We start from the raw sequence: 13,092 nt of genomic DNA, 5'->3' as shown, positions 1-13,092 counted from the left end.
TTCTGAGACGAGGGGCTAGTCTCTCATTTGCCAGGAGTCCTCTTTCCCTCTATGTCATGGCTTATAATATTCAATTCCTAGTCCATGCATTTAAGAACAGAAGGAACATGAAATGTTTTCAGAACATTTATTGAGGATGTACCTAGAACATCAGAAATGATCTCAACAAAGTACCAGTTGCTTTTGCTGTGAGAGCATAAAAACTTGTGTCCATATGAAATTTTGTAATAACCCTATTAAGGCAAAGTATCTACCTGGAAGGAAGGTATTAATATCAACATTCTGGGCAAAGCTATGCTCACCAGCAAAAAATGGAGTTAAGCATAAAACATATAAGGTTATTTTTTAAAAGAGCATATTGAAGGAGCATAGCTTTTTAAAAAACTCGTATTTCCCCCCCAAGACTGGTATCCACATTTTCTACAGACTGAAACAAATCCTCCTTCAAGTTGTATTTTAAACGTGTGACACTCTAAAAATATCACCACCAGAGCCATTTAAAAAGCAGTGTTGCCGTTTTGCACCCATGGGTCTATATAATTTTTAAAAACTGGACACTGCCATCCTGGGAATGAAATACTCCCAGAGGTTGGATGGAGGAAAAGGAGAGGATTAAAACCACTTGGATATGCGTGTTTTCATGAACCTGATGTTCCTGGGGCCAAGAATTATGGCTGACGGCTCTGAATGTTAGTTAACTTTATTATAATAATCATAAGGTCCAAAAAGACATTATTATGAGTAGCTAACATTTTGTTTAATACTTAACAAAGTTCACAAGCACTTTTATACACACCATATCGTAATTAGAGAATTCCCTTCAAGCACCGGCCAACCATTTTAGAAAAAAGAGTTCCGGCCTGAGAGGTGATGGTGAGCCTGGGGGGGGTCAAGACTCAACCCCTCCTCATGAAGAACAAGCTAACTTAAAGCGTATGGCTGACTGATGGGGTCCCGGAGCCACTGAAGAACAGAACCCACGGCTACAGAGACATCTGCTACGTCTAAATTTTAACTTGGCCAGCACACTGAAACACTGAGTCCCTTGGCTTACCTTGCTAAAGGGCGTCTGGCTCTATTAACAGCTTCAAGATCAGCATAGCGGAGATCTAGCTGGCAGCCAACGAGAACAACAGGTGTGCGAGGGCAAAAGTGCTTGATTTCTTGATACCACATGGTTTTCACATGATTTAGGGAATTGGGATTAGCGATGGAAAAACAGAGGACCACAACATCGGACCTAAAAGGAAATCACAAAAGAAGCTGTATTGCCTTTTAGCTTTTGTTTTCTCTCTTATTGTCATGGTCCCCCCTCCCCCATCCACACAATGCCATATCATGTCACAATTAAAAAAAAAAAAAAGACCAGATACTACAATACATCTTGGAGTCATGCACACAGCCCATTAAGCCCCCACATTCCAGCACCCGCCCAGCCTGAGTTCATTTCCATGTTGCACTGCAGAAGGCCTATGCGTTGAAAAGTTTCCAATGAGGTTACTTTACAGTGTAGATGGTTACCCAAACTGCACTCAGGCCTGGAACCACCACATGCTGAACTATTTCTGTTCATCACAAGAAATAGTTTCAAGATAAAAGAAAATAATAAAAACTACCATTTTCCACTGTAAACAGAAAGGTGATGATGACTCAATGAGATAAAAGCACACAGTTTAAACATTACAAAAAAATGTATCAGGTATTTGCTGTACACGGTTGGCAAATACACAGAAGGATTTCTGCCCTTCTTCTCCCTTAAGCACACATGGAGAGAGCACAACCACTTATCTGTTTCTGAAAGAGAAAGTCCTGAATTTGCAGGAATTTCGACTTTTTGCTAGGTATAAGGCAAGAAGGTAGTATTTAACATAAAACTAGCCAGAGTCAGGTGGATGGCTAATAAGATGAGAAAATGTTGGAAACAGACTTCTCAAATGTGATACATAGCAGGTATATGGAAAAAAGGAAAATTGTTTTATAGTCAATTGTGACATAAGGATCTTCCATGTTTTATATAATAACTTACCATTCTAGAAGCCAAAGCACTATTTTACAAAAGTTTTTCAGTTATGGTGTTTGATAGATAACTGCTAAAAAGTATCTTTAGTAAGAATTATAAACCATCTTTCTAGGTTAAAATATGCAGAATGATGACTTTGAAAATATGGAGGTAGAAGCATATAAAGAACAGAAAAAGCTATACCCAAGGATTCAAGACTATTTTGCAGCTACATTCAGAAATAAACTTACAATTTTATTAGATGTTAATTTACTGCCTTCATTGTTTATGTAATGAGAAGAATCAAGTGGATGAATCAAAACACCTTTTTAAATCATTAATGAGCTTCTCTCCCTACATATCAATGAAGACAAGCAGATACATCCAGGCAGCCATAAAATTTCTAAAAATAATCATTTGCAATGCAGCAAACTGCAGGGTGCTTACATTAAATGTAATTCACAAGTTGAGTCTTTATATCTGCGAAAAACTGCACCAGACCACGACAAATAGAGGGGAAAATCCTGACATTCAAATATTTACAAATTACAAAAGGGGACCTAGGACTCAAAGCAGATGAGTGTATTAATCTGCATGTTTAAAATGTCCTTGAAATAAAGATCTTATCAAAGATTCCTGGGCACTGGAAAATATAATGTGTGTAAAAATATGCATAACTATATAAATGAAAGGGAAGCAGGTCTTGTCTCTGGGATTCTGATTTAGTTAGTAGAATATTCTGTGCACAGTCTTACTTCTAATCAGCATAAATAACGGTATCCAGTAAAGTCAAGAATGCTTTGAATTTTACATTTTTTAGGAGCTGAGTTTTCTATTATTCATAATCCTATTTATATAGGCTATCTGATGCAGCTCTGCTATAAGCTTCATCCTGATCATAAAATAAAGCCGCCAAGAATTCTGGCACAGTGAGAATAATGTGGCAGTATCTGAGGTTCAGAATCATAGAGAAAGAATGGAGAAAATGTGTCCAGCACCTAAATGTGGAACATTTATTGATATATGTATATACTGATATATGTATAAAATTGTTCTAACTGGTGCCTTCTATTTCCATATAAGGCACATGGCTATAAAGGAAATCATTCTCAGAGCTTAATTTGTATGACAGACATGTAGCAAAATGTCAATTCTGTTATCTAATTTTACGATACAGCATGTGAGGTTTTGAAATCAGAGCTAGCTCGGTTGCCAAGGTTACCGTGATAACACTCATGCCACTGAACATTTACTAGTTTCTATCCAGATGACCTGTAAACAAGTAGAGACAGGACCTTGGGGGTTGGAAAAAATGGAATCTCCTGATGATAGCAGCACAATGCCATTGCACAATACAGGTCCGGAGGGCCCAACTTCTAACTATGTCACATCAATATCTCAGTGCACGAAATGCTGTTGGAAAGCTAGAAAAATCATTCAATGCTCTGTAAATATTTGGCCTCAAAAGGATGATAGTTAAAGAGGCTGTACTGAAAGCAATGCTACCTCTGAAGTGAAAATAACTTACTGAGTCAAAATTCTATTTGCATCCTTAGAATAAAATTATTTTTTCCTTTTTTAAAATGCACATTTAGATGCTATGAGAATCTGTCCCCATGATTTTACATTGAAAGCAGTTAAAAAAATTACATCATATTTTAGCTACCAACCTGCTTAAATGTCTTTAACCCTTGTTGATTTAAATACAAATTCAAGTTAAGACACATGATCACATTACGTACAGATTGTTCAGGCCTGCCAAATGAATGTAGTATCCTAAACCTGATTTTAAGCAAAAGCCTGAGAATCAGTGGATGCAGGGATAGAGCTGTAGAAAGATGCTGTTTTGACACATTCCTCCCGACCCCAGCATTTTCTCATCCCTAATTCTCAACACATCAGTATCCTCTGTGATATAAACACCTATATAATCAAGTAACTATTTTGAGAATGCCATTTATTCCCTCTAGATTTTGAACCATTTTTCTATCTAGTCAAAGAAGGCACAAGACCTGCAGCTAAGAATATCTCCAGCTTTAGGCAGAATTCCAAGGAGCTGGAGATATTAAATAACTTTTAATCAAAACATTCATTCCTGGGGTGGAGACTGTTCAATGTCTGACACAAGCTCGTGTTTAAAAATGCCATTCCTGTGAAAGATAAAAAGAAAAAGGCAAGTTTAGAAATGCTTCTATGGGCTCTGTTACTTTTTTTTACTTTAAAGAGTTGAGTTTAAAAATAATTGGGAGGGGGAGGTGTGATGAGGACATTCTCACATATTAGGCAGCAGGGTTGGCCTAGAAATGACCTCGGGGTTCCTATTTCAGCTGTAGAAAGAATCTGATGGGATTTAAATGGAGTCCTACAGCTATTTGGAGTAGAAGCACAAGAATTTGAGAATGCAGAGGCAAAGCACGTAGGAGACAAAACTTTAAACTCCAGAACTTGAATATTGAGAAGGGTAGGAAGAGGTTTGGATTTTTTTTTTTTTTGGCGGGGGCGGGGGGGGGGGTCTTGGGGGAGAGGACTGAGCTAAGTGGCCTTATTAAAGAAAGCCAGGGTTACAAAGGATTTAAGTGTTCCTTGCCTATGAATGTTTATCTTTTGGAGAAAAACGTGATTTATTGTTTCTAAGGGGAAAATATCAATATAAAAGTTTCACTAGGGTACTGACGTGTCAAATAATGCCCGTGAAATAAAGTTTTGATTAGATAAGTGAAAACCCATCCAAAGTAAATCTATGTGTTGAAACAACTGCAAGATCTCCAGTTTCACGGAGGGATGGGAGGTAGGGAGGGGACCAGAGAGAGATCTAGTCATCCCCAAAATGCTGGAGCTGATAAAAGTCAACCTCAGTTGTAGCAGTTCTTCTTCAGATATTAAACAAACAAAAAAGCATACTTTTTTTCCAGCTATCTTTCCAGGAGAACACTGGCCAAAGATAGCATGTGAAATATTGGCAAAGATATTTAGATAACATACGGCATGCATGCAAAGCTGGGACCAATCTTTGTTGGAGGATTAAAGAAAACAAAATCTGAAAAAAGTGCATCTTACCCACATATCTTGGCCCGGAATAGACTTTTTAAAAAGTGTACTTCATTCATTACATTCTTTATTGTATATTGCTACGGGCGTAGCGTGAAATTTTTTTTATGTGAAGTCTTTTAAAAATAGATTGAAATTAAATACATGGCGCATTTTCCTTTTAAGGTAATAATATGTGTATATATACGTTTTTTTTTCTGAGATAGACTTTAAACATTAAATGCCACACGTTTTCATGGTCTGTCTTTATAATGTCTGCAGTCAAATATAGCAAACTTGGTGGGAAAAGATCAGGGAAGCAAACAGAAGCTAAATTCATCTTTTGAAGAAGTGGTTGAAAAGGGCAGACAATATAAAAATTTGCTGTTAGGAATGAACCTTCTATGTTCTTTCCTATCACAAAAGTGCTTTCCATCTTTTTAGTTCGTCCTCCCTTTTCTAGTCCCCTCTACTTTGCCACCATTGTCTAGCTAATTTGCTGTGGGGCTTGGGTTTTCTTATCTGCTTAGGTGAAAAAAAAAAAAATCGCTAAGTTATCCTTTATCTAAGTAAGACCAGGCCACTGTGGCCACTGTGAAGGATTGCAGTCTATCCAGTCCTCTAGATAGCTGTGAGCAGGACACCCAAGTGCCTTCCTCTAGTGTGCCAATTCTGGTTGTGTCTCTTGCCGATGAATACTTGGTAAGCTAACAATTCTGTTTGAGTCTTGCCTGGAAGTATCTCCTTTTAAACATATACTTTTCAGCCTTTCTATGGTAAGATCTCATCTCTTTATGGCACTACTGCCTATTATTATGTCTTTAGTAGAGACTCCCATATCCTTGATATGGGTAGAGATCATGATCACATTTCAGTGGGTTTCTTGGTCAATGTACACAAGTCCTCTTCTGGCAAAGATTCAATTAGGTATCCCTGACCTCCTTCTCCCCTCTGATAACTGAGGTAGGCTCTTTACAGAAACGTTTGCAAAACCATTCACGTCAATGATACACCTTTCATGCATATAGTCTGACAGCGCTGTGCAAACAGACAGATCAAAACAGCACAAAACAGCTGGGAGCATGGCAGAGAAAAGGAATGTGTAACATGTGGCTTTGGAAAGTTTTAGTAGGGGAGCAGCCCGGTGTGTATGAGATGCGGAGGGAGTTGTCAGTGATGGTGAACATGACCACCAGGAGATGAATGGCTGTGTAAGCTCAAACTCATGGAGGATGGAGAGGCCTGCAAGGGAGCGCCTGGCAGGGGGTCTGGAGAGAGCAGGGCAGTACCATGCAGCGCCCTGGATGTGAGCAGAGAAATCAAGTCAATACTTTACCAAGAGCAGTGAGGCTTCTTAAGTACAGATGTTATGTGGGGAAAACTGTGAAAACACCCTGCAATATATCCAGATTTGGGAATGATTAGCATGCGCAACTATTTCTTCCAAGCCCATAACTGCAGGTTTAGTAGGAAGCAACATTTTAAACCAGTCTTCCCCCACCCTCCGAAAGTGGGACCAAAGCGATGCACGCTCTGAAGTGCAGGAAAGCCACATCAACATCCCACCAATGCCACCAAATCCTAAGATAGATAATACTCAAGTCTTAAAAATGGTTGGTTCTGCTATCATAGTGCAAATATCACAGAAGGCAATGGCCTGACCATATAGAAGGCTGTGGGTTATCAGCCGATGGAAACCAGCTATTTTTTACTTGATATCCCATTTTTCTATCCATGCTCCCTTTAGCGTACAAATCCTCTGTGACTTATGACGGGGTTATGTCCTGATTAACCCATGGTAAATTGAAAATATCATAAATCAAAAATACATTTAATATACTTAACCTACCAAACATCATAGGTTCGTCTAGTCTACCCTAAATGTGCTCAGAACACTTACACTAGCAGATAGTTGGGCAACATCATCTAACAAAAAGCCTATTTTATAATAAAGTATTGAATATCTCATGTAACTTATTGAAGACTGTGCTGAATGTGAAGAATGGTTGTCTCGGTACAGAATGGCTGTAGATCTATCAGTTGTTTACCCTGGTGACTGCGCAGCTGACTGGGAGCATGGCTCCCTGCCACTGCCCAGCAGCATGAGAGAGTATAGTACCGCGTAGCTCTAGCCTGGGAAAAAAGTTTAAAATTCAGAATTCAAAGTATGTTTGCTACTGAATGTGTATCGCTTTTGCACCATTATAAATTAGAAAAATTGTAAGTTGGACCATTGTAAGTCAGAGGCTGTTTGTATTCTTACACCTCACACAATCATCAGAAAAAGTTGAAATGCATGTGAAATTGGGTGAAGCACAAGTAATTAATTAAAAGAAATAGCTTAAGCAATCTCATTTAACTCCTGATCAATGAAAGCAGGAAACACTAATACACAGAAGGCTTCCCTAACAGGAGAAAGTGAAATTGGGGTAATGAGTTTCCTGCCTGCTCCACCTCACGCTCATTTCTCTTTGGCTTGTCCTGAAGCTACATGACTGAGGAACTGCCTTCCTGCACTGTCTTCTCCTAAGAGCAAGACTAGCTGCACATACAACAATGTCTACATGTCAGCCAGACGGCCAGATGGGAGGGCTCTGGGATTAACCTCCCTGTCTCTTCTGAAACGAAACTGTGTAAACCAGCAAGATCATCCCACTACTTTTACCCAGGCCTTTCCCCAATCCTCTTTGAATCAATAAAGGTACAAGGACCTGCCAAGTCATTTATCCGGTATCAATAAGCAATCATTCAATCGCTTCTCCCAGAAATATTAACTGATAACCTACTGTGTGCCAGGTGCTCTTCCAGACATTTGTGTCTTTAACAATTGAGTTAAAGACACAAATCACTGTCCTTGCTGTGCTTCCCCGTCATCCTTATATTCTACTGGAGAACAGAGACAGTAAGCAAGAAAAACAGGTAAAATATTTAGTATGCTAGGTAGTGATAAGTGCTAAGCAGGAAATATAGCAGGGAAGGGGGACAGAAATATTGGGGAGCAGAAGTCGCTGTTGACAGGAGGTGGCCGTGCACGGCCTTACTGAGAAGGGGACATCTCAGTGAAGACCTGAAAGAAGTGAAGGAGCTGCCATGTTGATATCTAGGGGAGAACACTGTGGAAGAGGCAATGGCTAGTGCAAAGGTCCTGAGGCAGGAGCATTCCTGGGGTGCTTCCCTGAGGGCAAGGGGGAAAACAGCAGGAGCTGAGCTCAGAGAGGCAACGCTGGGCTGAGGTACGGAGGGCCTCATGGGTGTCTGGCTCTTACTCAGAGTGAACTGTGAGTAGATGACCAGCTGTTTCTGAGCAGAAGGATATAACTTATGTGTTAACTAACAGGATCACGCCACCGCCGCCGTGATGAGAACGGACTAAACAGTGGTCGGGGGTGGGTTGTCAGGAGGGATAAGACAGAAGGAGAGGACACTTAAGAAACAATAATCCAGAGAGAAATGCTGGTGACTTCGGCCTGGGAGAGGTGCAGGTGGTGAGGAGTGGCCGCGTTCTTTATGCGTGTGGAAGGTACAGCCATCGGGACTTGCTGATGGACCAGGAGTGGGATGTGACCTAAAGGAGTCCAGACCAACGCTCGAGTTCTTGCTCTGAGCAATTCTTTCTTCCTGGTCCTCCCACTGACATCTTTAGCTCAGCATTTCAACACTGAATTGTAACTCTTTATGTTGCTGGCTTTCCCCACTACTCTGAGTTTCATTTTTAGGGATTTTGTTCTGTTCCTACCAGTTTCTCTCCCATTGTGCACAACACAGTATTTGTAACGAAAGAGGCTCTCAGTGACTGTTTATCAAATAAAAAAGCCTTATAGATATTGGAGGATGTAGATGCAAATATGCCTGCAGACTCAGAAACTAAAAGAAATAAATTTAGTCCTAAAATAAGTCAGTTAGGGGATATGCTTAAGTTTTAATAAAAAATGATATGTGAGCTGTTATATTTCTTTAGACAATTATTGCTGAAAGATCGCTATCTAATTTCTCTGGTATATAGCGGAGATTATCCACTAAATATATATTTTTAAATTATTTGAATTTATCTTAAAAATCTATTTACCCCATCTAATTGTATACTTTCATAATGCCAGAGTAAAAATGGATTAGTGATCTCTTCCAGAAATTAAGATTATATCCAGAAGCAAAGGAAATATAAAGAAGGGGGCAGGTTACTTTCAGGGTTAATTCTGGGTTAGTTTCACAGAATTAAGGCTTACAATAATACCCTCTATTTCAGAGACCATCTTGTTTTTTAAAAACATATCAACTACCCCCCTCCTGCCCCCAGCAAAAGCACTAAAATAGAATGATAACCAACGTGATGAGTTTAAAAGAGATGTTTGCTAATCTGTTTTATCTTTTGTCCTTGTAACTCTGTTTTCTAGGTTGGGAGGCGGAGGAGCTCTGAGGAGAAAACAAAGTAGTGGAGTAATTTTGGAAATCGAATAAATGGTCAATATTAAAAGTTACTGATATGACTGCTGTTAAGATTCACTAAGAAAAATATCTGTGCAAGTGGTCTGTAAACCATAAGGGACCATTATTGTCAGACAAATATGATTATGGGTTCAAAAGTCACCAAAGACATATCTTGTATGTTGAGCTAATAAGAATGGCAGGACATTCTCACCAAGAGATCGTTCCCTTTTGGCTTACCAGCTCACCGATGTGGAACTGCTGAAAGATGGTAATGGAATTATCCTCTGAAGACACTGCAGAATTACTCAGCAGTCTCTTTCTTCTTACCACCTAATTTAAAAGTGATAACTGAATATATATTTCTGAATATATTTCTTCATCAGATGATTCCAGTATAGAAACATCACAAACTGATGTTTTCTTTTTGTGCATGATGAAAAGTCAACAAACTTAGCTGTATTTGACCCAACCTGCCACGCTTGCAGTTATTAAGTAGTAGTAGAGAAAACGTAAAAAGAAGGCAGCCACACGATGTTGATGTACGGAACAGTGTCCATATTCCTTATGCTTTTTACCCACCTCACTGGCCTCATTATTCATATATCTGGAGCATCTTTTGGGTCCACAAATGCTTTTCTGGGTTCAACCACAAAGGGCCATCTTTCCCAGTCACGCAATCAAGATGCAGCAGCCAGCATCCTTCCAGGTCCTGGAACACGAGTGACCCCAGTCATCAGCCAAGCCCTGTTCCTATCTCATTTGGCACTGCTGTTTCCCAAGGACCATTTCATCCTGGGGACAGGTCTGGGTCGGGCACAGGAGTCCCAGCTCTTCTGATATTGTGTCTTCTGGTTATAGTACTAGATGCACCAGTTCAGAGCAGGAAGGACAGTGGAGGACAGCAGGCTGAGGATGGCACAGATGTATTTTCTTTGTGCCAGGCGCTTTGGCATCACTGCAACCCTATGCTTGAGGGCTTTAGTACAGAATCCATACATTTCTAATACGTTAAAAAATTTTTAATTACTTGTATGCATTTAGTCTAACATGTTTTTGTTTAGGAGTAGCACAAACCAGTAATAATCCACCTCCAAAAAATGTTCTACCTAATGCCCTCATCTATGGGTAAATGGATTAAAAAGATAAGTATATAATTATTTTTTTAAATGATTCTTTTAAAGATCTTGGAAATGATACCCAGAGGAGAAACAAACTATAGTTGGAAAAACATTAATGTTAATGCATGTAATTCTGTTTAAGAATGCTCATTCAAACACGGCATTCTTTTTTGAATTTATAAATTTGGGGTCCCTCTGCCCCAAATTTATAAATTCAAAAATCTGGCAAAAAAAGGAGAGTTTTGGGGCGGTGTGGCTGACTATGCCTCCCTCTTTTTTCTCTTTCCTCACACCATTCTCTAGTTCTGGAAAGAACCGACCATGAAAGACAAAATTGTTACTGTTGGATGGAGAAATGGAAAACTTTCAGGGAATGTGGTGTCGTTTATCCAGTTATCACAGGGTATCCGGTCAAACGTGTCTTCTCAGAAAAAGATACAAACATAACTACAGCCAAAGACACAGGCCACTTGGTAGGATTATGATCCACATAGCTGAGGGTTCTGGCTCTGGGAAAAGGGAGCCAGCATGATTTGGGGACAATCTGAGAGTGTCCCATCATAAGATCTGAGATGCCAGAATCATCCCATTTCCCATATTCAGCTATTAAGGATCTGGTCTTAGTTTTTTTTACCCTAAGTTCATATAAGTGATTTCTATTTTCAGTGAGAACTAAGTTCTATAAATAATCAAAACATATGTTATCAACCATGAAAATTTCCTCACATATCATAGACTACTTTGATTGCCAATAAAAATATTTTATTTAAAAAACTATTGAGCTACAAGTGAAATACACTAAATTTGTATACTTAAAGTGCTCAATGTGATTAGCTTTGACATAGGTATACGCTCCCCATACTGTCATCCCAATCAAGAAAACAAATATTTCCATCATCCTGAAAGTGTCCTTGTGTCCCTTTGTAATCCATCCTTCCCTTCATCCTCTTTCCCAGGCAACCCGTGATCTACTTTCTGTCACTATAGATTTTGTATTGCATTTTCTAGAATTTTACAGCAAGGGATTCACATACAATATAGGCTCGTTTTCCCCTGGTTTCCTTCACTCAAAAACTCTCTCTTTCTAATCTTCATGAGATTCTTCCCATTTGGCTGAGGTTCAGTAAAGAGCACTGTGATATTTCCATGGCAGTGTTTTACAAAGCATAGTCTGAGGACCAGCTGCTTCCTCATCATCCAGTTACTGGCTGAAACATGCTGATTCACCTCTCCCCAGATCTCTAACATCAGATAGCTAGTACCTTCGGCATATTCAAGTATGAGAACTAGCAGTTTCAGTCTAACCTCTTAGGCAACAACTATTCCTGTCCCTTGGTCCAACTAGCTGCTCTTCTAATGTCTTTCTACTGTTTTCTATAATCTGTGCAACTCTTAGTCCTTTATGCCACAGCAGGACTAAATATCTTTAGGAAACAAGCTGCATCTTGTGTGGTCCAGAGGTCTAGATCCCTCTGGACCACACATTCAGAAGTGTGGTTTGGATGACTTTTCCATAAAGTACCCGCGTCGGTAACGTTCCTCCCTTTGCTGCTGTGTTATCCATTTATAAAACCCACCTTCAGGGCCAGGACTTGGGTGAAGAGTGAAGCACTGGCCTCAGGTGCAAAATTTAAAGAGGTGCTGAAAACCTCAGGAATCCAGATGACCACTAGTTTTTCCAAAATCAAAATTAAGGTTAAAAGAACAATCCATGATGAACAAAATACCAAAATTTTAAAGTCAGGACCAGGAACATTCGCCATGCTGAGGCTGAGACAGAAAGGAAAGATCAGTTAACAGTGATCCTACCTTTTAAGAACTATTATTAGTCCCATTTTACACCCACGGTGGGTGCCTTCCTTGCCTCGCCCTTGTCCTGACCCTGGCGCACTTCCACTGGATGTCCTTCTCCGTCCGACAGGCTGCTTGCCACCCCCGAAGCGTCACCATGTGAGTTCCGGCTGAGAGCGCAGAATATGCCGTGGACAAGAATTACGTTAAAATGCTTTATCCAGGCACACGAGCTGTTGCTTACTTTTCCGCATGCCATTAGCCGCAAGTACAGACAATCAAGACGAAGGCATAAACACTGGTCATCCACAGGTCTGAATTTTTTAAAGGGCCTCAGCCGAGCATTCAAGATGAGATGTATTCGTGCTGTATCTGATGACAAGCGCCGTCACTGTGAAACCAGAGCCATCTTATCTAAACGGCTGATAGATGTTATCATTTAAAACATGGACTGTACTTCTCATTGGACCTAAAAACACTTGCAAAAAATCAGTGTGTAAGAGTCACCTATATAATAAATGAGTTCCGACTGGACTGAAGACATGCCTAGAAACTCTTTGGTGTAAGGGCAAATACAGTGACTGTGCAGGCTTATGTAAAATTGGGGGAAGAAAGCATGCTGCGGAGAGTACCCAAGAGTCCTACTCACTCTCAAAAAGTGTGCCTGGATGTATCATTTTTACTGAAAATGAAAGGACTCCTGTTTAGCCACTCATGGATGCACACAGGGAA

General features: G+C 39.9%; 1 protein-coding gene across 6 annotated transcripts in view; it reads right to left on the bottom strand.

Moving 5' to 3' along the window:
- Window positions 1–13,092, bottom strand: part of RHOBTB1 (Rho related BTB domain containing 1) — a 122,733-nt gene that overhangs the window by 18,898 nt on the left and 90,743 nt on the right. For all 6 annotated transcript variants that reach the window (XM_057734826.1, XM_057734825.1, XM_057734824.1 and 3 more), the window contains one exon: window positions 1,055–1,240. In XM_057734826.1, the coding sequence (XP_057590809.1) occupies window positions 1,055–1,240 (186 nt within the window). The remainder of the gene's footprint in view (window positions 1–1,054; window positions 1,241–13,092) is intronic.

Source organism: Hippopotamus amphibius, chromosome 5 (genome assembly GCF_030028045.1).
Source record: "Hippopotamus amphibius kiboko isolate mHipAmp2 chromosome 5, mHipAmp2.hap2, whole genome shotgun sequence".
In the NCBI taxonomy this organism is placed as follows: Eukaryota; Metazoa; Chordata; class Mammalia; order Artiodactyla; family Hippopotamidae; genus Hippopotamus; species Hippopotamus amphibius.
Note: the sequence above shows the minus strand (reverse complement) of the source record. Positions and strands in the feature narration are given on the sequence as shown.